At 39.0% G+C, this 23,898-nt stretch overlaps 2 protein-coding genes across 2 annotated transcripts in view; one reads left to right on the top strand and one right to left on the bottom strand.

Annotated features, from left to right (window-relative positions):
- Positions 1 to 7,786, top strand: part of asic4a (acid-sensing (proton-gated) ion channel family member 4a) — a 69,333-nt gene extending 61,547 nt beyond the window's left edge. Inside the window, exons 2-10 of the mRNA XM_018741536.2 lie at positions 711 to 855; positions 1,009 to 1,136; positions 1,246 to 1,396; positions 2,313 to 2,366; positions 3,423 to 3,576; positions 4,111 to 4,202; positions 4,447 to 4,526; positions 4,819 to 4,926; positions 7,068 to 7,786. Coding sequence (XP_018597052.1) covers positions 711 to 855; positions 1,009 to 1,136; positions 1,246 to 1,396; positions 2,313 to 2,366; positions 3,423 to 3,576; positions 4,111 to 4,202; positions 4,447 to 4,526; positions 4,819 to 4,926; positions 7,068 to 7,181 — 1,026 coding nt within the window. The 3' untranslated portion in view covers positions 7,182 to 7,786. The remainder of the gene's footprint in view (positions 1 to 710; positions 856 to 1,008; positions 1,137 to 1,245; positions 1,397 to 2,312; positions 2,367 to 3,422; positions 3,577 to 4,110; positions 4,203 to 4,446; positions 4,527 to 4,818; positions 4,927 to 7,067) is intronic.
- Positions 7,787 to 13,401: 5,615 nt separating this feature from the next.
- LOC108927889 (chondroitin sulfate synthase 2-like) lies at positions 13,402 to 23,573 on the bottom strand. Its single transcript, XM_018741506.2, has 4 exons — positions 22,946 to 23,573; positions 19,783 to 20,347; positions 16,645 to 16,827; positions 13,402 to 15,418 (listed from the first exon to the last, which is right to left on the bottom strand). Exons 1-4 carry the CDS (start codon positions 23,218 to 23,220, stop codon positions 14,156 to 14,158), a joined length of 2,286 nt encoding a protein of 761 aa, XP_018597022.2. The 5' UTR covers positions 23,221 to 23,573; the 3' UTR covers positions 13,402 to 14,155.
- Between the last annotated feature and the right edge of the window lie 325 nt (positions 23,574 to 23,898).

Below are 23,898 nucleotides of genomic sequence, written 5' to 3'. Positions count from 1 at the left end.
TTTTTCATCCACTACATTTACGTTTATTCATTTAGCAGATGCATTTCTCCAAAGCAACGTACATCTCATAGAAAGTACCATTCATGCATTACATTAGTAGAAAGAGACTTAGATGCAGACATGTGATTCTTAAGTGCAGTTTGTTTCTTTCCACCATATGATCCAATGTTCATCACACAAGTAGTTGTATAAAACTTCATCAGAATATCCATGATTCCTGACCACTTTCCATATATTTTTTATATTTTAATATTTAAGCATTTTTTTAAATTTTTTTGGAGAAACATTTACATTACACTACAGGAGTAGCTCTGTAAAGGCTTTTCCGAGCATGACCTTAAAGTTATAGTGCATGAGCATTTACACCTTATACAAATTTAAGTGATCGTGGGCAAAGTGAGTCCAGATGAGGTGGGTTTTAAGACCCTTTTTAAATGAGGACAGAGATTCAGCAGTTCTGAGTGAGAGGGGGAGGTCGTTCCACAACAACGGAGCCAGAACCGAGAACCAGTTCTTCTGTGGCAATGTTGCACTTGGTGAGACAAATTGAACAATGTTGTTCAAATTGTATTCGTGGAGTGCTCAGGAGAAGTGTAATTTTTCTCTAATAAATTCATTTTAAATGCATCCTATAATGTATCCCTTCACAGAAAGGGCTGTGGTGACTTCCTGCTTTTTTAAATTAACCTAACATGTTTGTCCTCATTCAGGTTTACACAAGGTATGGGAAGTGCTACACCTTCAATGGCAACAGGACGACATCCAAGAGAACGAAGCAGGGAGGAATGGGCAACGGCTTGGAAATCATGCTAGACATTCAGCAAGATGAATATTTGCCAATATGGAAAGAGACAAGTGAGTTACACTCACATATTTCTCCACAAACAAGCTTAAAATAAGTGTTTATGAAAATAGCAATAGCATTCAGAACAATCTTTTGTATGATTTCTCCTCTTAAGGCCTTATGCACAAATATTAGTCATCATCCATGTTTCTCTTGCCTGGCAGACGAGACATCATTAGAAGCAGGAATCCGAGTGCAGATCCACAGTCAGGATGAGCCTCCATACATCCACCAGCTGGGATTCGGGGTCTCCCCAGGATTTCAAACATTTGTTTCATGCCAGGAACAAAGGGTAAGCCTAGTGTCATTGTTCCCCTCCTGCTGCCCTTCTCTCTGTACAAGGAAACAGGACATGGGGTGTCTGTATGAGGCTCAGTTCTGATCTGGCTCTCCCTTCCCAGCTCACATACCTTCCCCAGCCCTGGGGGAACTGCCGGCCCACAGAGGAGAAGATTCTCGGCTACGACACATACAGTGTCAGCGCATGCCGTCTGAGTTGTGAAACTAAGGAGGTTCAGCGCCAGTGCCAGTGCCGGATGGTCCACATGCCAGGTATGCAGCATTCACGTTCTCCCGCCCCTGTCCCGAACTTGTTACCTTTCACTAATTTACCTGTTGCTATCTCTATTTCAAAAACAAAAACAAAAAAAATAATTCTCTCGTACGTTGTCAAGATGCTCACCTAAGTGTGCTTGTTTCTTGTTTATCCATCCCTGTTGCTTACCTCCTCTGCTGCACAAATCTTCATCGCTACCATTTTGTTGACTTGTTCCAGATGCATTTTTCTCAATACTCGTGGCCCTGCTTCAGTAGTTTGTTTGCTTGTTCCCTGAGGATCCCTGTCACTCATTAACCTTTCCCTGACATATGTTCGCTAGTCTGTTCCAGTCATTTACCAGTCCTTTGTCACTCATCTGTCATCTATCTGTTTATAGCACTTATGTACCTTTTCCTGTCATTCATGAAGCCTCTCCTGTCACTCATCACTGCTTGTGGGAATTTTTCATTATTTATCATTTATATCTGTATTAGCCATGTACCTGTTGCTTTCACCCTCTTGCTGTATGCTATTTAGTCATGTAAATACTATACCCATGCATGTTATATAATACATACATATATACATATCAGTTCACCTGTATGTATCCATGTACATTATATATACAAAACATTCTCATATTACATTCCTGAATGGTCCTAATAGTGCTGAAAACTCAATCTTTGAAAGTACATAAGTAGAATGAGCAAAGCAATACAGTTGTGCTCTCATATGGAAATAAGCAACTAATGAAATCTATTTTATCTCAAAAGATCTCTGTGTCAGTTGAACAATTCCTTTTTTCCTTTTTTTATATTTTGTCTGATTAACTTCCCAATTGATGTAAGGCTAACACTATACTTGAAAGGTTTCTCTTTTTTTTTTTTAATTGTGCGATGATTCTTAATGGAAAAAATCTTACTTTTTCAGGAAATTCTGATATCTGTCCCCCCAGCAAAATCAAGTGCGTAGACAAAGCACTAGGTAAGATGTGCTTTTTCTCTAAATTAACAATAATGCTTAAGATTAGTACTAAATTTGAATGATATGGGAGTACATGTAATTTTCTGGATGCATGGTGGATTGTTTCTTCAAAGGATTAATTCCAAAACAGTGCATTTGTCCACATATGTCAAGAGTAGAAGAAGAAGAAATGACACTGTGGGGTGGACTTTCTTTTTTTGTAAACTTAATTGCCTTTAATACATTCATATTGCATTGAGTTCTGCCCACTGATATAAATCCTATTTAGAAGCAGTGTGCTCTATTGTATATTTTATCAAATGATCAGTGTGAAAAGGATAGAGGCATCCTGTCAGCACTGGCTTTATATCGGATGTAAAAGATTCAGTCCTTTACCATCGTGGATGAGAGATTCACAGTATCTGCACAATTATGATCTCCAGGTCTAATAAGCCAGAAATTTAATTATCTTTTCAAAAGGAAACTGACCTCATTTAATGACTGACTGAACTAAATATCACGCAACGCTATTCCTTTATTTATTTCTACTGTATTCGCTTTCGTAGAGATTAGAATAAATCCTCTCAATGTGAGAGGTAATAATTTAGTGTATTATTTTTATATTTCGCATGCATGTTATTTCCTCTCGGTTTAAGAATAGCCTCCACTCTCTGTCTGCATACAGATGACCTTATTACAGTTGTTCTGGAAAACGTAATTCACTGTGTTCGTATTCCTACAGCCAAGTGTGAAATCAGCCTTTGCATTTTTCCATGTTAAATTGATTTTTCTCATGAACACGGAAAGTAGTGCTCAAGTCGCTTTTATGCGTGTTCCTTCAAACCAAATTAACATGATTATACATGTCTGGAACATTCCTGAGAGACTCAGATTTTATAGAAACATAATATGTTGTAAAAGCATATATTTTCTGAAAATGATGCCAGAGTGCCATGTCTGCTTGTGCTGTGTTTGCATCCATCGCCAGACTTGCAGGTGGATTCCTGCTGGGGTGAATTTAAAAATATCCCAAGCAATTAGCCTGAAACAGAATTTTTTTTTTATGTTCTGTTTCAGCGGCACTGCAGAAACGTTCAGCAGAGACCTGCCCTTGTGAGACCCCCTGTAACTTGACTCGCTATGGCAAGGAGCTCTCCATGGTGAAGATCCCCAGCAAAGGCTCAGCGCGCTACCTCTCTCGCAAATATGCCAAGTCAGAGGACTACATCAGGTAAGGATCCATAAGACAGGTAGGCACCCAACTTGACCGGTACCTTAAAACAGACAAAGTATCAGCCAACAAGAATACCCTTAACTTTACATCTGTCTGCCTATATGTACATATTTATACAGTATATCATACATAAAGAATACCTTTGTGGGTATACACACATCACTTCAAGCACACCATGTTCGTCTTAGTTTATAGAAACCTAGCGAGCTTGGGAAAAATAAAGAATCACATTTCCAACTTCTCTAGTAATTATTTTGGAAATGCGTTTTGTAGCTCCAGGGCAAGCAACCTATTCTATTGTATTACCACAAAATGAGATGGGAAAAGCCATTTAGACTACAGATATTAAATTACATGTTTTAACTTTTCTTACTTTGTAAGAAACACTATTGCAAGTCTCATCTTATTATTTCAGTTAATTTCAGTAATTCTAATTTATTTTATTTGTAGTTGGTGTACATGTATTAAAAAGAGAGTGCTTATCCAATGATTTAAAAGTCATTAATATATGTTATTTTATTCAAATTGCAGAGAAAACTTTCTTGTTTTGGATATTTTCTTTGAGGCCCTGAACTATGAAACTATAGAACAAAAGAAAGCTTATGATGTGGCAGGATTATTAGGTAAGTTTTATTTTTTAAAGAGTTAATTTATCATCGCAGTGTTCATACTACGTTTACAATTATATTAAGACCTTTGACTTTAATAGCTGTTTGTTTTCGGTCCTAATTCATTTGGAAAAATGTAACTTAATGCATAAACACATAAAGTGAATAGTAAATACACATTCAAAAACATTGTTAAACTAGTACTTGATTGGCTGAGCTGTGGCATTTTGTAGACTCAGTGTTTCTGTTTCTGGGCTAGGTGACATTGGTGGTCAGATGGGGTTGTTCATCGGGGCCAGCATTCTAACAATCTTAGAAGTTCTCGACTATATCTACGAGGTATGTTTATGCTTCAACATCGAAACCAAGATATTCCCCTAGACGACTACTTTACATAATATATTGAATGCCTTTAACAATAAATATCTGAGTAATAACCAGGCATTATAAAACCAAATTAGAACTTTGGGAACTTTTGACACACACTGCAAATTAGTTAAGATACAAATCCATATTTTGTCTGTCTCATTAGATAACAGTGTAAATCTAATAAAGTGTGTATAATATGTGTGCTAGTGCTGCTCATCCCACCTGTACAAACCTCTACACACATTTGTCACACACATTCCAGGTAATGAAGGACAGGCTGCAGCGTCTGTTGAAACCACAGAAGAAAGAGCAGAAGAACAAACAGATGGGTAGCGTGGCCACGGTGCGGTTGGACGAAATGAAATCCAAGGTGAGTGTTGACAGACCTGGCCTCAGAGTGTACCATTAGGACCCCTCAGGGTGAGAACCCCAAAAGAATTTGTTCACAAACCCTAAATAGACATGGTTGTTAAGTGACTTGATGCTCTTATAAGGCTTACAACCTTCGGTTCTCAAAAAGTCACAAAAAGTGAATTCTCTCCTCCTTACAAAAATAAAATAGATATGTCATTTAATGTGTAATATTAATTCTTTGTTTTGCTGAATTTTTTACAGTTGTGCCAGTCCTTAGTTGTGCTGTGTTTATGAGTTGCTCACTGAGGAGTTAGTTCTACAGGAGAGACTGGCTTGTGGGTGAGGAGCCAGGTAGTCCACGAATAGTGGTGTTTCTGCACACTTTGGGGGCCACAGAATCCCAAAAGTCTCACTGCTCAAAAACTGAACTGAAATTCTTCCCCTGATCTGGAATCAGTACATTAGTGACTATAATATACAAATATGCAGGATCTTGAAGAGTTTAGCTAAAAAAAAGCCTAATCACAGTTAGAGTGGTGATAATTACATGCATTTATAATTCCCTTTCATAAAATACAATCTCTAAATGACAATTAATTATCCTGATTTATCTTACGCTATTCCTTAAGGACTAGTTCTTCATCCAAGTTGTTTATGATATACTAAAGAAATCCATCTAACTTGTTTGCCTGGGGAAAAATTATGTAACATGCTCATTATGTCCAAATAAAGGGACTGGCAGCTGTACAAGGGCAAAAGTCACTGTCAGTGGTGGCATGATCAGGTGCTCAGTGCTGTGGCAGAGTCTGCCAGCGTGTGGATACCACACAGTAGGATCTGCCAGCCAGCAAGGCAGGCCACAGTGTTTGTGAAGAAAGGTGATAGAGCAGAATCACCACCCAGTGCCAGTTCAGGGCTCTTGGTGATGGGGCATGACTAGCAGGTGATGGACAAATTAGGAAAACAACTTGAGTTTGCAGTACTGTTATAGAGATGTCTGTAAGGTCTAACACCATTCTGCTGTGTGAAATGTCTAAACAAGTAATTTAATTGGACCTTACAGTCTTGTGTCAATCTACCACTCGGAAAAATAGCTGTATATGGATGCAAGTTATTAAGCAAATCTTACCAATTGGATTTAAAAATTAGAGCAGATCTTTGAGGCCTTGAAACAAGCTGTAATGTATTATATGTGAATAACAGAGTGCAATGTTTTTTTTTTAAAAGATGAATCACAATACAGTGAGTGATTAAAGTTCTCATTAACATGTATCTATTTGCATTGTGTGCATTCAAGACTGGTCTCTCCGGTTTTAATATATATATATGGCTTAGATTCCAATAATAGCATTAAATGTATTAAATATATAGCATTGGATTATTGCAATTATACTAGCAAGCTTTTCTCTAACAATAATTTTGATGTATGCATTAAATTTGTTGGCTCAAAGAGCAACACTGATCCTTGTCAGTTCTCACCATTCTGCTCTGAAGCCTCAGACAAGCTGCTTTCATTCCTTTCCTTGACTGTCCATCTGACAGCAAGCAGCTGGCCCTCATTGCCCAGATGGAACTGGTATGGGACAGTATGTGGGGTGCTGTCCATCAAGGCCAGCCTCTGTCCATGGCATGGATCTTTCACGCCAGCTCCTGCCATCCTTGAAATGTATTTAAACTACTATAAATGATTTACCCAAATATCATATTTGTAATATAAAATTAATAATTTTAGAAAACCACACAAAATGACAAAATTAATCACAGCTACAAACTTTTCTTCCTTGTGTTTCTTCTGATACATTTCAAAGAAACAGGTTTAGTTGTGAAATTTGTTTACATGAGATTACAATATTTGCAATTTCAGTAAATGTCTCTGTAGTTTATTTAAATCAGTGAGGTGTAGCCCATGTTCATCCTTTAGGAAACCATGTTCCCAGGTTTTACTCTTAATCCGACCATGTGCAGAACTTTAAAATGTTTTTTTATTTGCACTGGCTGCACAATATTTTCCAAAATACTCCCCTTATCATTTCATTACAGAAATTACATTAAATATTATGACTGATGTGTGACAGTATGACATCAACATAAACCATTTTTCACTGCATGTCTAACACTGATTGCACTGATATACTCACTTTTGTCTGCTCCCGTCAGGAATCCAGTGATATCACGAGGAGCCACTCTGAAGGAGCAACATATGCAACCACAATGCTCCCAAACCACCACCATCACGCACATCACAGCGTCTTCGAGGACTTTGCATGCTAGAAGCATGCGCTTCCACCCCAGCAACAACAGAACGTGGCCTCTTCCTGCGCTGAGTTCAGGCGTGAGCACAGACCCTAGGCTCTCAGCTCTACCTTTATCGCTGTCACCAGTGAAAGCTACAGCCAAAGTCGAACACCAAACCTGCGCGGCCAGCAGACTCCATGTCCCGGTATGCAGAGTAGACATAACAGCGCTGTCCTGCTGGAAACACGAACCAACTCTACACTTGCTCCTTTTCTTTCCTTTTCGCCTTTTCTCTAAGAAGCTCTCCTCTTCCATCCTATGATTTCTCTACCAACCATTTTTCTATACGGTCACTTAGAAGAAACCACGTAGGGACGGCTTGTCATCTAGTCTCAGTTTGTAGTTACGGAGTGAAATACCACGTTTGTCACATTTAGAGCATTGTATGCGTCCAAATCAAAGTCTAGCAATGCATATTTCCACGATGCAAAATGGTCCTTGTTTCTGTAAAAAACAGTACGAATAAGGACAAGACAAACAGGATCCATGTATCACTTGGTACCTCACTGGAGATGTCACGGCTGTAAATCTAAGTGTCCACACATGGCAGTGAATTCCCATTCACAGGCACAAATGATTTTTGTCTTAAATGAAAACAAATAGAAGTCAGTTGTAAGTTACTTTATTCAATGTTTGTACTGTTATTTATATACAATATGTAAAACGGTTTTTAAAATGTTAGGGTAACAAAATATTTTTATTGCAGTCAAACAGCTTTGCAATGCCTTCACTACAAAATGTAACAGCAAAGATTCATATATAATTTTGGTCAACATAACATTTTCATTCTATGTTAAGTTAAAAACCTTTTGATTGTATCCTATGGACAAGAAAAATGTCAGAGATTTTTGAAGTTTTTGGGACGTTTCAGGCACAGTACTGTTTAGCTGTTAGTCCAGGCTTTTCCTTTGTTCAATCTATGAAAATGAGAGATGAGTTCACCTATTATTTTGGACTCAGCAGTGACTGCAGATATTGCAGCCTAATATGAATACGGTAGCAGTTACCAGACTCATTAAAACACATTCCTCCGTTATAAAGAGTAGCGACTAGAGTGTATAGGTATGCATTATGTCCTCTGCCGAAACTAACAGATCTGTCCTAGAGCGATGCTAGGTTCTGTATCATTCAGTTACCACGTCCATGGCCCCCTGTGCTCAGATCAGTCCTGCACATTTCATCCATGCACCAAGTTACACCGGTTCCTGGGAGTCTTTTGGCCTCTGAGTTGTCCAGGACCTGAAGTTCATAAGCCAAAGATGTACAAGGGACAGGTACAGAGCACACCTGAATATTCATGTCGCTCTAGTGTGTGGCTGATGATGGGCTGAGGTTCGGTTTGGGAAGTCAGCTCAGTCACCCTCTACAATCCAAATTCTTGAACAAAACATCTGAGGCAGTGTTCCATGCAGACAGTTTTGATACTCAACTAGCTTGCTGAACATTTTTTTTTTTTTTTGGTAACCCGCCAAAAACCATTTCTCATTCATCTGATTTCACAGATTATCAACCAGTTAGCTAAAATCATGTGCATGCATATGTAATCAACTATAGTCACAAATTACCAAATCATGCAAGTTACTAAGTGATTAAGTCATGTATTCTAGTTTAACCATGAAAATATTATACTGTGTATCCAAAATACATATAGAGCATTTATATACTAGTTACTTTTCATGTCTAATAGCCATGAGCAACACAGCTTTTTTAAAATTCAATATCATGTATCTGGATGACCTTTTCAAAGGTTCCCTATCATATTCTCTAAAGGCACCTTAAGCAGCCTATCAACATGGTCTGTTGTCATAACTTCACAAACAAACATGGAATGAAATTAACTTGCAGGAGGAAATAATGTGAATATTTTCCAAATATTTATTTTTAATTTAAAAAATATTGGTTTGAGCCTGTAGAAGTTGTTCTAGCTGACATAGGAAATAAGTTGTTGCTTTGTAGAGCATAGTATGTTGGAGGAGGGGGGGAGAAAAAAAAAAAAAAAAAAAAAAAAGCAAAGCAACAATATCACACTTTTCAAAGAGGTTGCTTACTCATGGTAATAGCACAAACAAGCCTTCTTACTGTTTATGTATAACTGTGTTTTACTGCAACACTGAATCCTCAGTAACAGATGACCATTTTGGTACAATATTGTTTCAGCCATTCAGAGGATTAACTCTTCTGCTGTTGTGGGCATTGATTTGTCCACATATTCTCACTTGAACAATTTTATCGGTCGTAGTTCAAGAAGTTCTTTCATTTCAACAGTCTTCTGTTTTGTTTGTCGTAAAACTCTTTCGTGAAAGCTGCTGTTTACGGACTGTGTTCACAGAGTTCAAGCCCTTTGTCCAGTCTTCCTGTGTACTGCTTATTTGTCCTTTTTCTGAATGTTACCTTTTTATGAATGTTGAGTACAATGCCAGTTCCAGGGTGGGGTGGGGAGCACTGGAGTGTGGACCATTTCCATCTCCCAGGATTCCAGTGATGAAAATGTTACACCTTTGTATAATTACAGCAAATGGAACAAGTACAGTAGAGTCCCAAATATCCAGTCTTCGATTATCCATTCTTCTGAGTTTTCCAGCAACAGGTATTGTCTTTCATCGATTTTGCAAAATGCCTTTGACTGAAGGCCTGCCAGTTTCAAACTACATGAAAACAGCGATACCCGCTTATTACTTGTGTGCTGAATTGTGACAGCATAACCTTGGTTTGATTTTGTTTTGCTTCAAGTTTTCTAAAAAAAAAAAAAATAAATAAATAAATATATATATATATATGATTAGCACCTAAGCTTGAAAATGAGGCTTAGTAATGAAATAAACTAAAACCTATCTTATGATATGTTTCAAAATATAGCTTGTGCTATGTATGGTTTTTATTATCCAGTTCACTACTGTTCCCATTTAGGCTGGATAAGAGACTCTACTGTATACAGAATTTTCCAGGAAAGGCTGAACACATTTTGTATAGAAGTCTGCTGTTGTAACTTACCTTTGTTTTGTTTTAAAATATTTTATAAATGTAATGGTAAATACAATATTACAATTAAAAGAAACATTGATAAATGCTCTGTATGTTTGTAGTCAGATGGTGCAAAGTGCATTATTACATGTAGCTAACACCTTTCTCCAAAGCAACTTATGTTAAGGTGCTTACAACTATTCACCCCTATATTATGCTGTGTAATGTTACTGGAGCAGTTCATGGTAGGTACATTGCTTAAGGGTATCAAACCTGTGACCTTCTGGTCCAAAGGCAGTAAGTAGCTCTAACCACTATGCTACCAGCTGGCCCCACATTATAAATAAGGTTCTGTTCATCCTATATGTAGCATATCTATATGTATATGCAGCATATATTTTTACACTCCTGAGTGTTCTCACTATTGATTCCCCTCTAAAACAAACCTGACAGCCTCACGCAAAATAGAGGATATTTTCTTCAAATGTATATTGAATACTCACGTACGTTCAGTAAACGCCTTTCCAGTTCAGGGTTATGGTGGTCTAGAGCCTATCCTAAAAGCACAGGCTAGTCAGGATACACTTCAGCTGCTGGATACATTAAGTATTTGAACTGATTTGATCTTAATGAAAAAAGTAGGGGGGAAAAGAGAAAAAAAAAAAAAAAAAAAAAAAAAAAAAAAAATCAGGGTAGAGTCAAATGTAAAAACATCAAAATATAAAACAAATGCTAATAAAATGGTAAACCTACAACAATTCATGACCCCTTACCTGTCACCGAATATCCAACAGTAAAACACGAACCGCTGTTGTAATTATGGTCACAGGTCTCTTACAAGGACCAAGAGCCATGAGTAGCTATTAAATTATGATTCTCATACAAAACCATATGCATGCATGAAACCAGACAATTCCAGGCATTACTAAAATCTTGGTGACAATTTGAAAAGCATGAAACATTTAAACTAATTTTGTATTTTAATAAACTTGCTAGTTTACTTTTAACTTGGTAAGAAAGGGGTCTATTCATGTCATATTGCTGACACCTAATGGTGGAATTGGGTTCTGTTGACAGATTTATCAAGCTTTGAGCATGGCTAAAAAGACTCATTATCAAATAGCATGAAAGTTTATAAAAAAAAAAAAAAAAAGATGAAATCAGTTGCCTGAATTTAAGAAAAAAAAATATTTTGAAAAATTCACAGTTAAAAATATTTGTTTTAAAGCTGGCATTTTAAAACATTGGTCACACACTTTTCTTAATGTTTCAAACATTTTAAGTACAGTATCTGCCATAAACAGTACAAAGGACTCAACAGCAAATTTTATAATTACACAAAAGTTCACAACACATTTTGTTGTCCATAAAGATCTTTCTGGGTGCACTCAGAGTGAAGCATATGTGGCATTAGGGGTGGGGGGCAGATGGGCATAGCCAGAACTTTTTTCCAGGGGTGGCCAAGTAAGACCCACTAATTTCATTGGGGTGGCCAAAGAAAAGAGAGGAGGGAGAGAGGGAAAAAAAAAAAAAAACCCACACACAACTAAGTGTGACATGCTGTACCAAAAGCAAATTCTACAGACAGAAATTCTATAAATTCTACAGAATTTATTACAAATGCACACAACAAATTAAAGGGGCAGTACTTAGAAATGTCTGTAAAACAATTTAATACAATCCTTATTCTACATTATTTGTATACTTAGATGCTAATGATGGAAATTGGGTATTGGAATGCTTCTTTTCATGTTTGCAGATACAATTGATGTAACCTACATACCTGGTGGGCAATGACTGACTACATGAGTGTTTTTGTTCATCTCCGATTCTGGTCTGATGTGTGTTGTCTCTGTAGTGCTTCTCCACAAGCTCCCTCTCAGACTGTATGATACCTCTACTTCCTCCTTGTCTCTCTTAGCAGCGCACATTTCCCCTGCCCCTTTGTCATTTTCAGTTTTACTGGTACTAGTTCTCAGCTTGGGAAAAAAAAAGGAAAGAATCTTCCTATCTTCCCCTGCTTTCCTTTTCATGCTCTCTACAGTTTAGACATACACACCTACCAAGAAATGGTTATTAAATTGAATAGCTACTTACAAATAACAGGAACAGACTCAATGTAAGCATATGATGTGGTAATATTTTTAAAAATGAGCTAGCTAACAGCAGCAACTTTACTAGCTAACATTAGCTGAGTTACGCAATATTTAATGGTAAGCTAACATTTGTTTCTCGTGATGAAACATTGCAGTACCTCAACTTTAACCAACTTTCACGAAATGGTAGCAAAATGTAGGTAAACACTGATTTTACGCTCCTGATTACTGTATCCTCTTGCATTGCTCACTTGCACTGGACTTGGCTGGAGTAACAATACCGAAATTCAAGTTTACCGCTCCTACTCCTCCCTCCTATACACAGAGGTTTGTGCCATGCGGGCGGTTCGCACAACAGGGGTGGCCAAGCTTCATTCAGGGGTGGCACTGGCCACCCATGGCCACCACGTAGCTATGCCCCTGAGGGCAAATTAAGACTTTGTGCTGTGGTTGGAAGATCTTGGGACTCGGGGGGGGGGGGGGGGGGGGGGGGGGGGGGGCGGTGGAAGAGTACCTTAAAAAGCCTTTAGTACAGAACAGATTATTTTATGCTGGTGTCAAAGCTTTCTATTGGCATGTAGCATCCTGCAAATATCCCAAAGGAATACTGCAAATTTAAGTTTGCCTAGCAATGTTGTAGTAAAAGTTCCCATAAAAGTGCAAGGTTCTAAATTTCACAGAAATTTAAAAGTCACAATGGGTATGACAAGTTGCTTATTATGCCCACATTCTCACGACTGCAGAAAAAACAAATAACGTTGTACCAGATATGAAAAGCAAGAAACCTTCATTTGCCTCAAATCTGTGTTGATAGTATCTTCAGTTACAAGGCTTTGAACATTATATTCTCAGTTTTGAAAGATCTTTGTTTTGTTACAAAATATGATGTAAACAAAAAGCTCAAAATAAAGTACTGCAGTATTTTACATAAATACCTCAGTTAATATTTAGTACTGCAGTGTTTAATATAGCATATGAATGGAATAAATACCATGTGCAATAAAACATTTAAAAAAGTTAAAAAGTGCCCATAGTGTTTATTTGCATAGTTCCAAACTAGACTTCATTATCCATTCCAGTGTATTTATTTTTAAGAAAAGAAAAGAAAAAAAAATCTAGGGCAAACACTAATACATACATCTTTCATCAGCTCAGGAAGCATGACTGCACATTAAGATTATACAATAATTTTAGTTTACTATACAGCTATATTTCTTCTACCAATTAAATTACTCTTAAGGAAAATATCTTACACTGACTAGAAAGTCTACTCTGCAAAATTAAACTAAGGAATGAACTAAGTTCAATAAATACAGAATACAGCAAACATCCAGCAGTCCTTACTGATGTAAGGAAAGGATGTGCACCATAAAAACTGTGTAGCTTTATCCTAAAAATCAATTCCCGCAGCAGTGCACTTGCTGAACCACTTGTGATAACGACAAACCCAGCATTCTGTCTAAGACCCTAAACATGTCCACATCCATCACCAGGTCCTATGAGCCCTCCAGCACCACAATTGCAAATGCAGTGATTATGTTCTCACTTTACTTATATTGGTAGCACTGGTATTGGTATAGACTGGACATGTGTTTGTTAGCATCAGGTGCACCACATCCACGAGTACTCAGTGCAGTACTGAGGTCTACTGTCTGGCAGCTGAGTCCATGGGCATTACAGCAAAGTATAAATTAAACATAGAAAAATTCTTGACAAGTCAACACCGCAACAAGTACAAAACATCAAAAATCCTAGTATGTACTTCTTACTGCTCCAAATGTTTTCCATTTTGCTAACAGCATCCCCCCATGTGGTATCACACAGGAGATTGATTGTATGCTTTAAAACCATACAATGAATGAACAGGAAGATGCTTTATATGCATTTCTGGTTTCAAGTACTGTTCCCCTGTTCCTGTTCAAACAATAGAACTGCCAGCTGGGAACGAGAGCCCAGGCGCTCAAGGTTGCTCTGGACACACCTGTGGTAGATATCCTCACTGAAACGAGGGTCGCATATTTTGTGCTGGTACCTGTGCTGCAATGCAGGCTCCACCGCCCTGAACACATGCAGGCTAGAATACTTGACAAACAAGTCATAAATGTCCAGAGACTCTAGGAGCTCTTCGTTCTCCTGTATGTCAGCTGCCATGCGAGTCCTCGTTGCCATGTAATCAGAGTTGTAAAAGCAAGCTTCATCAAAGACATTTCGGTCAAAGTAACCCGAATCTTTGACCAAATCGATAGTGGCTGGGGGCTTCTGATTGTGGTATGCAACATCAGGGTTGTATTCCTGGAAATGGATGGGGAAGAAGACCTGCCAATTGCTGATGGAGTTCATGCGGCAACGGTTGAGGAACTCTGAGTTGATGTTAATGTTGACATTGGCAATGAAAAATAATGTATCAACTGGATGTTTCTTTGAAATAATGTCCATGATTTTGATTTGGGCAGGACCTTCTGTCTTAACACTGATCCATGGGATTTTAACTTTTGGGTACTTCTGCTCACAGGCATTGACCCTCATTTTAATGCTTGCAAAAATGTCATTTTTCTTCAGTTCTTTGGCTTCAAAAGGGTTGTAGATGAAGAGCAAAGTTAAAACAGTATTGTCTGCCTTTTCAAAGACATTTGCAGCAAACGCATCAAAAAACTGATTGATTTGTTCACGGTCCTGAACAGTAACAGGCAGGATTACATAAACTCTCGTCGCTTCTGTGACATAAGGCATTGGTATGATTTCAACTTGACTCAAGGGTCTTACCAGATGAACCCGCTTGGTGACAGAAAAGCTCTGCCTGTTCCGATTGACCACTTCCACCAGGAGGTCCAACGTATACTCCACGCCCCTTGTGGGGTCAAAACGCCGATAACCATTAATTAGCTGCTGCTTCTTCAAGTGCAGGTCTGGCTTGTACTTCTTGTTCAGCTCTCCCATGGCAGTCTCAATGATATCACTAACATCCATTTTATCAATCCCAGTGAGGTCACATTTCGGGGAGCCATTGTTGCAGAAATACATGTGGTCTTCTGTGAAGTAATCCCATCTCAAAACCTCAAAACGTGTCTTTGGTTCAAAGGGGGGATTTATCCCAACAGGCCACTGGGCACTCCGATTGCCTTCAAAGGCCAATTTACTTAAATTCTTTATTTCTGCCTGTCATGAGAGAAAGACATTTCTGTTATTTTACTAAATATTGTTAAAAGAAAATGTGCTATTACATGCAGTTAAGACAAGTCCCCTCCAAAATTACTCTTAGACAAGTTGATCTCATTAGGTCAGTGTTCCAATAATGAATGTTATGAACTGAATGAGGCAACAAGGATCTGCCTGTGCTCTTTAAGAATTTGGACACTGGGCCATCTTCTTCAATCCATGTAAAATATAGTAAAAGAGAAGCCACCCTTTTCAAAACTCTAAAGAATACCAAGGACAGGTCACTGAAAAATGACTAATATGTAAGTGTACACTCAAATTGTCCACTGACTTGGCATCCCTACCCTGCATAACTCACAGCAAGGAAGACATACCATGTCACAATGTGGACAGAAACTGAATGAACTAGTCTAGTGTTAGATAGCCTGTGCACAGCAACCCCAGCATATTTCACAAGTGGGATGAAAATTTTTAGTGCAGCTCTGACACTGTTAGACATGATTTGTGGGGTGGCACCACAGTGACCATTTAAGTTGGCGTGAACTATATAAATGCTTGAGTAACTACAAATTATTTGAACACATCAGACAATTATTGGCATGAAGTACATCTATCCATCCACTGCTTGTGCTGACCAGCATCACAGCAGCCTGGAATCTATCCCGGAATCAGAGGTTGAAAGGCTGAGAAGGTACACCCTGAACAGGATGGCCACATGCACGCACAGAGAGAGCAATTTAGCACCTACAATTCACCAGAACTGCAGGTCTTTGGAAAATGGGAGAGCTCCTTTACACCCTGAACAATATATACTTTTTTTTTTTTTTAAACACAACTTTTTTCTTTCAAGTAGTGCCTCTGAGGTTAAGCATAAACACAAAAACACATGCATAAAAAATAGCAGAAGTAGGAAAGCAGAACTTGTGCGGCAATTCAAGGTAAAATGCGCTTACTAAAATTTTTTCAGCTCACCTCTAAATTCTTAGCATTATAAAATCAATGACAAAAAAACACTATGCTACCTTGTACTGCTCAGGATGTACAGTTCTGGGGTTGAACATAACATTCTTGACTACTAATAACTTTGTGTTTTCTAGGTTATGCTTCAGGAGCTTCCCAACACATATTTATCAAATCCACATCAGTGGTTCCAAAAACAAAGTTGGTGCAGAAAACTATTCATAATATTTCAAACCTGCACAAACATTTGGACAATAAGATCTCACCTGCAATTTCTCTATTTCGCTGTAAGTTCTCTGTAACTCCATCTCAGTGAAGTGCTTGTGCAAACTGTACATCAGATCAGCATCTGGTACAGGGTGAACAGTGACTGCATTCTTGAAGTGTACATTCTCCTTTTTATTCAGGTCAATATTTTTGTCAATTTCAAAATGATAATACTGGAGATCCTGTAAAATAGGTACAGAATTGTTACTACAAGTTTTATTCTGTGCCTTATAATGCAACTACAGGTGGTCCCTGATTTACAACAGGGTTACTCTCCACAAAACTCATAAGTCAAAAATACTGTAAGTCAAAAATGCATTTAATACACCTAATACACACCTCTGAGAGGCAGACCGGGAGATGCAGCTCACTGCCGCTGCTCAGCATTGCAAGACAATGTTGCTCCGCATATCGCTTGCCAGGTAGAAAAAAATTTAAAATTCAAAGTACGATTTACTGAATGTCTATCGCCAGCTCACCAACATAAAGTCGAAAAAAATCATAAGTCGAGCAATAGTAAATTGGGGACCACCTGTATTTCAAAAACTAAGTTATTGCAATCATTTCTATAATTTTCACTTTTGTGCAGCTTATATTTACATTTATTCCCTCAACTTAGTTACTTAGCTGACTTTCCTTCAGAGGAACTTAAAATGTAAGTTACGTACAATTATTTATAGCTGAACAACTTTACTGGAGCAATTAAGAATAAGTGCCTTGCTCAAGGGTATTACAGCAGGACATGCTATTCCAAGCAGGCTGCTTTAAGTTGAATGTAGCAGCTCTAACAACTTTGACACTACTGCCCCAGTTTACATCATAATAATCGCTTCCCTACCTTTTGCAGAAGAAGAAGGAAAAAAAAAAATGAAGTGGTGGAGAAACAGGTCAAGAAATTTCTTTAAATTATGAGCAGACTTATTCTAATTACTTTACTACATTACCATCTAACAAATGATTTGTCTATGGATGCAATCTTAACTTCACTCCCTCGCCAACATTAACAAGCTCCACTTAAAAGATTACTTGAATCTTTTACTAATAAATGTTAATACTTGATAAGAGTGATCGTAAAAAGTAACACAACATGTTTATGAACACTTACATCATTCTTGTCTTATGTAAAGCAGAACTTAGCAAAAAAACACAAAGGGAATGAATAAATAAAATCTCATGCCTCCGTACTTGAGGTTCTTCACTCAGACATGAGAAAAGTCTAGATAAGTGCATAAACTGAACTCAAATTAAAATAGATGCCAAGATGAGGGGGTAAAGTACCTGAGCTGATTAGACTGAAGGCTGCTGGGAATGTGAATCCCAGCAGACAAAGGTATTAACGAAAGATATAAAAGACTAATACAAACAAATCTGGGTATGTTGTGCCAGCTAGCTAATCCACTGCCCCCCATGCTTGCCACCTCTTACCAAAATTCCACTTTAGTGATGTCACTGCAGTAGCAGTCGGTAAATGAAGGTCTGTAACAAATGAAGTGGAACCAAAGGCACTGTAGAGCTGGATTCAAAGTCACCTACCTATGCAGATCAGTGGTTTCCTACCAAGGCAGTCAGCCTACAGAAGGTGCAGGGCCCCCCACCCCCACCCCAGCTGAAGTGCTAACTAGCTCAGGAGCTAGAGAAAGCTAAATTAGTCCAAGATGGCTAAGCAAGGTGATTATGGTGTCAATCAAGTGCTTAGGTAAACCCTTAAAATGAGGTTTAAGATGCACAGACCCAAAGCTAACTGTCAATTGTACCATTTATAAATCAGCCCCCAAGGCAATCAAAATACCCATTTCTAATTCATTTGTTTTTTCAGATAAACTTTTACCAGTCTCAGAATGCCTGTTTTTTCTGTGTCCAAAGTGAGTATATATCTGAAATGGAATGTGTAAAAAAGCAACCAAAATCAGATAAAATGTGTTTTTGTACTTTTGCTAGCACAGTTTTCCTGAAGTATTATATCTACTGGTAGCCCATATTTGAATTGTGACATTGATACTAATTGCTTATAACTGGCTCTGCAGCAAAGCCCCAACGGGTAACCCCAATTTCTGAAAACAGCCATGTTGGTTTTACACATCACTTCAGAAAAGGTATAGGGTTTCCAATTAGCTATAGCTGTGTGGGGACAGATTAGTTCTGCAAGCCCCATTTATCTGTAGTCAGTTCTTTCAAGTGGCTCTGTATTCAATATCAGGTGGTATAAAGAACAGTGTCCCTCTGCTTAAGCTGCGAAACATTATCATATAAACATTTCCCTGATCTAATCAGAGAGAAAATGTTTGAATCGGGTAGAACAATTACTCTCCAAAAACAAAACAAATATACGATCATAGCAATAAAGCATAAACAGAAAACAGTGATGCTTTTTTTTGAAGGAGGGGGCATGGACAAATCTCTTCATCTCGTTACAAAAGATTTGTGAGCTTAACTCTGGCAAAACAATATGCCCAAAATAATTTTTTTTTTTTTTTTAAAAAGTAGATTTACTTTGGCAGTAAAGGAGGTTAACTAGAATCATCTATATTCAAATGTTAACATATATCTGTAGTCATACCTGCAGTGTATCTATTGTAATGGTGACCAAAAAGAATGCTGGACATTCCAATCTCCAGAGCAAAGTTATGGTGTGAAACCAAACATGAGCTGGCTTCAGGCAGAACTACATCGCAGGGCAATGAATACCATTTTCTTCCAGCTGAAGATGTAACATGATGCAGCTAGGGTAGAGACAGGGAGCAGAATGATATACCCTTGCCTTAGATATGGTGATGGAGATATATATATATACACACACACATACACATACACACACACACACACACACACACACACACACACACACACTCTCTCTCTTTCCTCTTTTCAATCTGTGGTTTTATGTTGACTTTAAATTTACAAAGTCAGTTTGTTGAAATCTCCAGTGTCTTCATCCTGCCCATGACCCCCTTATTCTAATAACTAGTACTGTAACTCTTAAAAGTACACCTGATCCTTTGCTGAACCAAATAAACACTCCTGATTTTACCTTAAAAAAAAATCTAAGATTTATTATACTTAGAAGCCTGCAATTTGTTTCTAAAAATGCATGCACAGAAACACTGATTTATACCAAAGACCAAAATGACCCATCTTACCTCATGTTCATCTGCACAATTGGTTTCAGTATGGTCACTGATGCACCTCCCAAGCCACTCGTCAGGTCTGGCACTCAAAATGTCAGTCTTGCAGATCTCTAGGAAGGGCTTGAGCTGTAGTAGCAAGGCACGGGACAGGAGATATCCAAACTCCCCAGAGCAGTATGTTCCCTCCGTTTCTCCACCACTCAGCCTCACCGGGTGGCCCATGTAAAGTTTGTGTGTCATACTCAGGTGGCCAACAAGAGCCTTAAGGCGGTCAGCTTGCGTGTACGTGCCATCCTGGACAAAGTAGAACCAGTCATAGACCTGGATAAAGTGATCCAGGACATACTGCATGGTCTGGAACATGTTCCAGATGAGGCGATCTTCACCATGAGTGACAACAGTCATCCCATGAGGGAGCTTGCGGGTGTGGGCGCCAGTGAAGAAGACCACGTTGTCCAGGTGATGGCTGATGGTACGGTTGACAGCCACTCCAAGCACATCAATTGAGTCCTTGGATGTCAGAACACCTACAAAAAGGCGCTCACGAATCCCCAGCTCAGTGCTGATATACTGTGGCCTGACAGTGACAAAACATTGAACACATCAATGTGCAGATAATTTTCAGAGTGGAGTGTGGTAAGATGTCTTTAACAACTAGAGAGCTGTACTTGAAAGGGAGCAATTTAGGCTAACCAAGTGGCTTGAGGGCATAGCTGGAAAAGCCTGTCTTGTGCCACATTAATTAATAGGCTAATGTGGTTTATGTGGAAAATGTTAATACTGTAGTTTGGTGCACTGATTCTCGATAAAGCAATTTAAAGCAAACTAAAGGAAAAGAGAATAAATTTAAGTGTTGCTGTAAACCAGCCTGTAGCCACTGCAAAGCGCAGTCCAATAAGCATTTTAAGTACAATTCCAGTAAACTCATAAAACAAATACAAAAGTGATTTAACTGCCAACACAGAGGACTAAATTAAGAGGATAGTACAAGCAGAGCCAATTATTTTTTACAATAAAAGATCATGTTTCACAGCTGTACAAAGAGCTAAAATTGCAAGATACTTTGAAAGAAAGATATGGGTACAAATAACAAGGTAGATCAATACAGTGGACCATGAAATATTTCTTGTGCCTTTAACCATGGTAATAACCCCTAGGATATTTATTTTTGCACAAAGCTCTCATATTAAGATCTACCAGTTATTTCACTGCACTGCTCAGGATGGCATCAGAAAGCCTGAGGTCAAAACAGGGTGCAAGGGCTGAAGAGCCACATCTCTTTCACAGTGCATCGTAAGCATTCTTCGCAAGGTTGGAGAGCTGCAAGTGACACCCATTTGAGCAGAACCAAAACTCTTGGGAGACAAATCCAGATTCATGTGCGATTGCAATGTTCAGATATATAAAACTGGTTCTACCATTGCAGTCATGTGTATCATGACAGTTTCACTATCCTTTTAAGATACAAATAGAAAGAAACACTAGGCAGTGTAAAATTCAAATACTGCAGACCACCAGGCTTCCAGAGACACTGTACCAATTTGCGAACGTACTGAAATCAAGTTAAATAATAAAAGTAAAAATCTGACATACACTCCAATGGAATTTCCAAACCACCATTTCCCATAGGTAACACCTTTCTGTGCAGCATTCTATACACAGTTCTTTTGTTAGTTCAAAGTTTCATTTCTTAAAACTTTACAGTAATCGCATGTTACTAACTATGAAAAGGCAAAGAGTGACCTTTTTTCCCCTCAATGTAATATGATGAACACTTCAATATACATGCAGTTTTAGCCTGTTTCTACTTCATCCATCACTAAAGCAAATTAGTTCGGATACATTTTCGTTCAAACATCTCCGTTAAATTTGGTAGCTATTTCTGCTAACAAGACATACAAGCTAGTAAAGGCAACCCAAGTGTCTTACCGGTAAAGACCACCAGCACAGTAGTACTTAAATTTAACCAAACTATAAGGTACAGAACATCACTTTCAGATGGAATTTCAGGCAGGACGGACTGATATAACTACTTCCGCCAGCAATGTAATCATAAAGTGCTTGTTTACATGTTAATATTTTATCTAGATTTGAGAAAGAAAGGAAAAAGTTGTCAGCTACAGCTGTCTATTCTTACTGCTGGTATATATTGTGTCGCTTATTTATACAAGTTATTTGTGCTTTGGCTAAACTCTGAAGTTAAAACACTGTTTTCTCATTGAAAATTAACAATATCATAATCTTACTGTTTCCAATTCAAGGGAAATTCTTTGTTTCGGGTTTCTGCCGCAGGACCAGGGATTTGACCTGTAATCTGAAAGTTTTAAATTGTGGGTCAACAGGTTGCGGAGCGAGTGTTGAGCACTGCTATTCTCTTCCTCCTGACTACTAAGAATATTATATACTTGCCTTAAGATAACACATAACAGTCTTCAGAGCAGTGTTGAGTGAGAAGTGTCTGAATCTAAGGCTTAGTCTAAGGGCTTTGCCTGCCTGCTTATGGCATCAGATCAGTTCATCCCCGTTTTTTAAAGTATTTATCATTTCTCGTAGCGTTACTTACAGCCTTTCTTTCTTATTCACCGCCTGACTGAGATCTGATATCCGAAGTATCTTAGTATGCGAGTGACATTCGTTTAAAAGCTAAAAATACAAACACATTTGCATATTGTCGAGGCACAGATGCAGCAGTAGCAGCATTCCTAGAATCGGGTTAAACTTCCCACAAAGAAAGGACAAGTTAATATAACGACTGTTTTCCGCCCAGCACCCAGAATATTATAAAAATAATAATAATAATGATAAGTTACAAATACTAGTCACGAGTTTACAGGCTGAGGTAAAGCTCTCGTCAGGACACTCGCTGGCAGCTCTGGTGCCCATATAAGCTCCCAAGCGGTAGTAATTTGTTTGTTACATTTAACATTTCGTACAAGTGACAGTAAAGTGTAAAGAGCGGTGCCCTGCGAGTCTGCAGCCGTTGGAGGAAGATGCCAGAGATGGCATGCTCTCTCTGCGGCTCCCACCGCGGCTCAGTCCCTCCGTTCAGCCGAGCGCTCGGAACTCACTTTCCCGTTCACAAATTCATACGTTCCGCAGCCTGAGCGCCGCTGCAGTGTGAGTGTGTGTGTGGGTATGTGTATATAATAATAAGTGTTCCGCGGCGCCTTCTTACCGGAAAAGTTTCCCGGGCGAGCTCTCTTTGCCTGGTTTGTAGGTTACAATTCTGGGTACGAAATCGTCGCCCGCCTCGCTCTGGGATAGGATGGAGTTGGGCTTGCGGGCAGCGTTCCCCTGGCCGAGAGTCACCCCACGGCCGTCGGCCCCCGGTGCCTCACACGGCTCTCCCTCCCAGGTGACGCTGATCAGGCTCAAGGTAAAGCCTAGGGAGATGCCTACCACCACGGGCCCGAAAGACCTGAGCAGGGAGACGAAGGCTGTGACTTTCATCGCCGCTTCCTCCGAAAGCTGATTAAGAAGCCGTCGCGATGCGGCGGCCACTTCTAGAAGCGACAGGAACTTCAGGAGATAGTGACCACCCGCGAGGACGTCTCGTGTATTCGTGTTGCTCCTTCGGCTTCATTAAGGTCGTTACGTGTCAGCATAGACTCCGCCCACTTAAAAACCTTAACCAAAGCACAGCCGAGGCACAGTGCGCTGCTGTGTGTCAGCGCCGGTGAGCTCCGCAGTTCTTTTGCTGGATGGTCTACTGCTATGATACTTTTTCATGCTTCATGTAGCCGAAATAATTCATGAAGATGAAGCTGCCTCGATCCAGACGATTATATGCGTAACTGCGTCGACACTTTTATCACCTCGCTCACGTCTCTCCCAGAATCCAATGGTCTTCTTCCCGTTTATTAGCTTCCTCAATTTTCATTGGTATTCCCTCCAAAGAGGCGGGAATTCTTGTCACTGCACCTATAATAAGCTGTATCACGGAGAAAAATTAGTGTTTCAGGTAGTTCTGTGAAGTGAACAATTTCGCCGTGTTCCTCCAGTTATGTCTGCGTCACTTAACGGTTTGAATAAAGTGTCAAGGTCGCTGAGGCTTCAGGCAGTGTCGAGAGATGTACGTCTCACTTTGCACAGACTCCAGCAGACTAATGCCAACCACAGTCATCTGGA

Source organism: Scleropages formosus, chromosome 12 (genome assembly GCF_900964775.1).
Source record: "Scleropages formosus chromosome 12, fSclFor1.1, whole genome shotgun sequence".
NCBI lineage: Eukaryota > Metazoa > Chordata > Actinopteri > Osteoglossiformes > Osteoglossidae > Scleropages > Scleropages formosus.
Note: the sequence above shows the minus strand (reverse complement) of the source record. Positions and strands in the feature narration are given on the sequence as shown.

What these genes read in the sequence shown, in the direction of transcription:
- LOC108927889 (XM_018741506.2), bottom strand. Translation starts at nt 23,220, where the DNA reads ATGAAAGTCACAGCCTTCGTCTCCCTGCTCAGGTCTTTCGGGCCCGTG. An exon ending in TCGCCCGGGAAACTTTTCCG is followed by an intron (nt 20,348 to 22,945) that starts GTAAGAAGGCGC and finishes TGTCACTGTCAG; the next exon opens with GCCACAGTATATCAGCACTG. An exon ending in ATTGTGCAGATGAACATGAG is followed by an intron (nt 16,828 to 19,782) that starts GTAAGATGGGTC and finishes CCTATTTTACAG; the next exon opens with GATCTCCAGTATTATCATTT.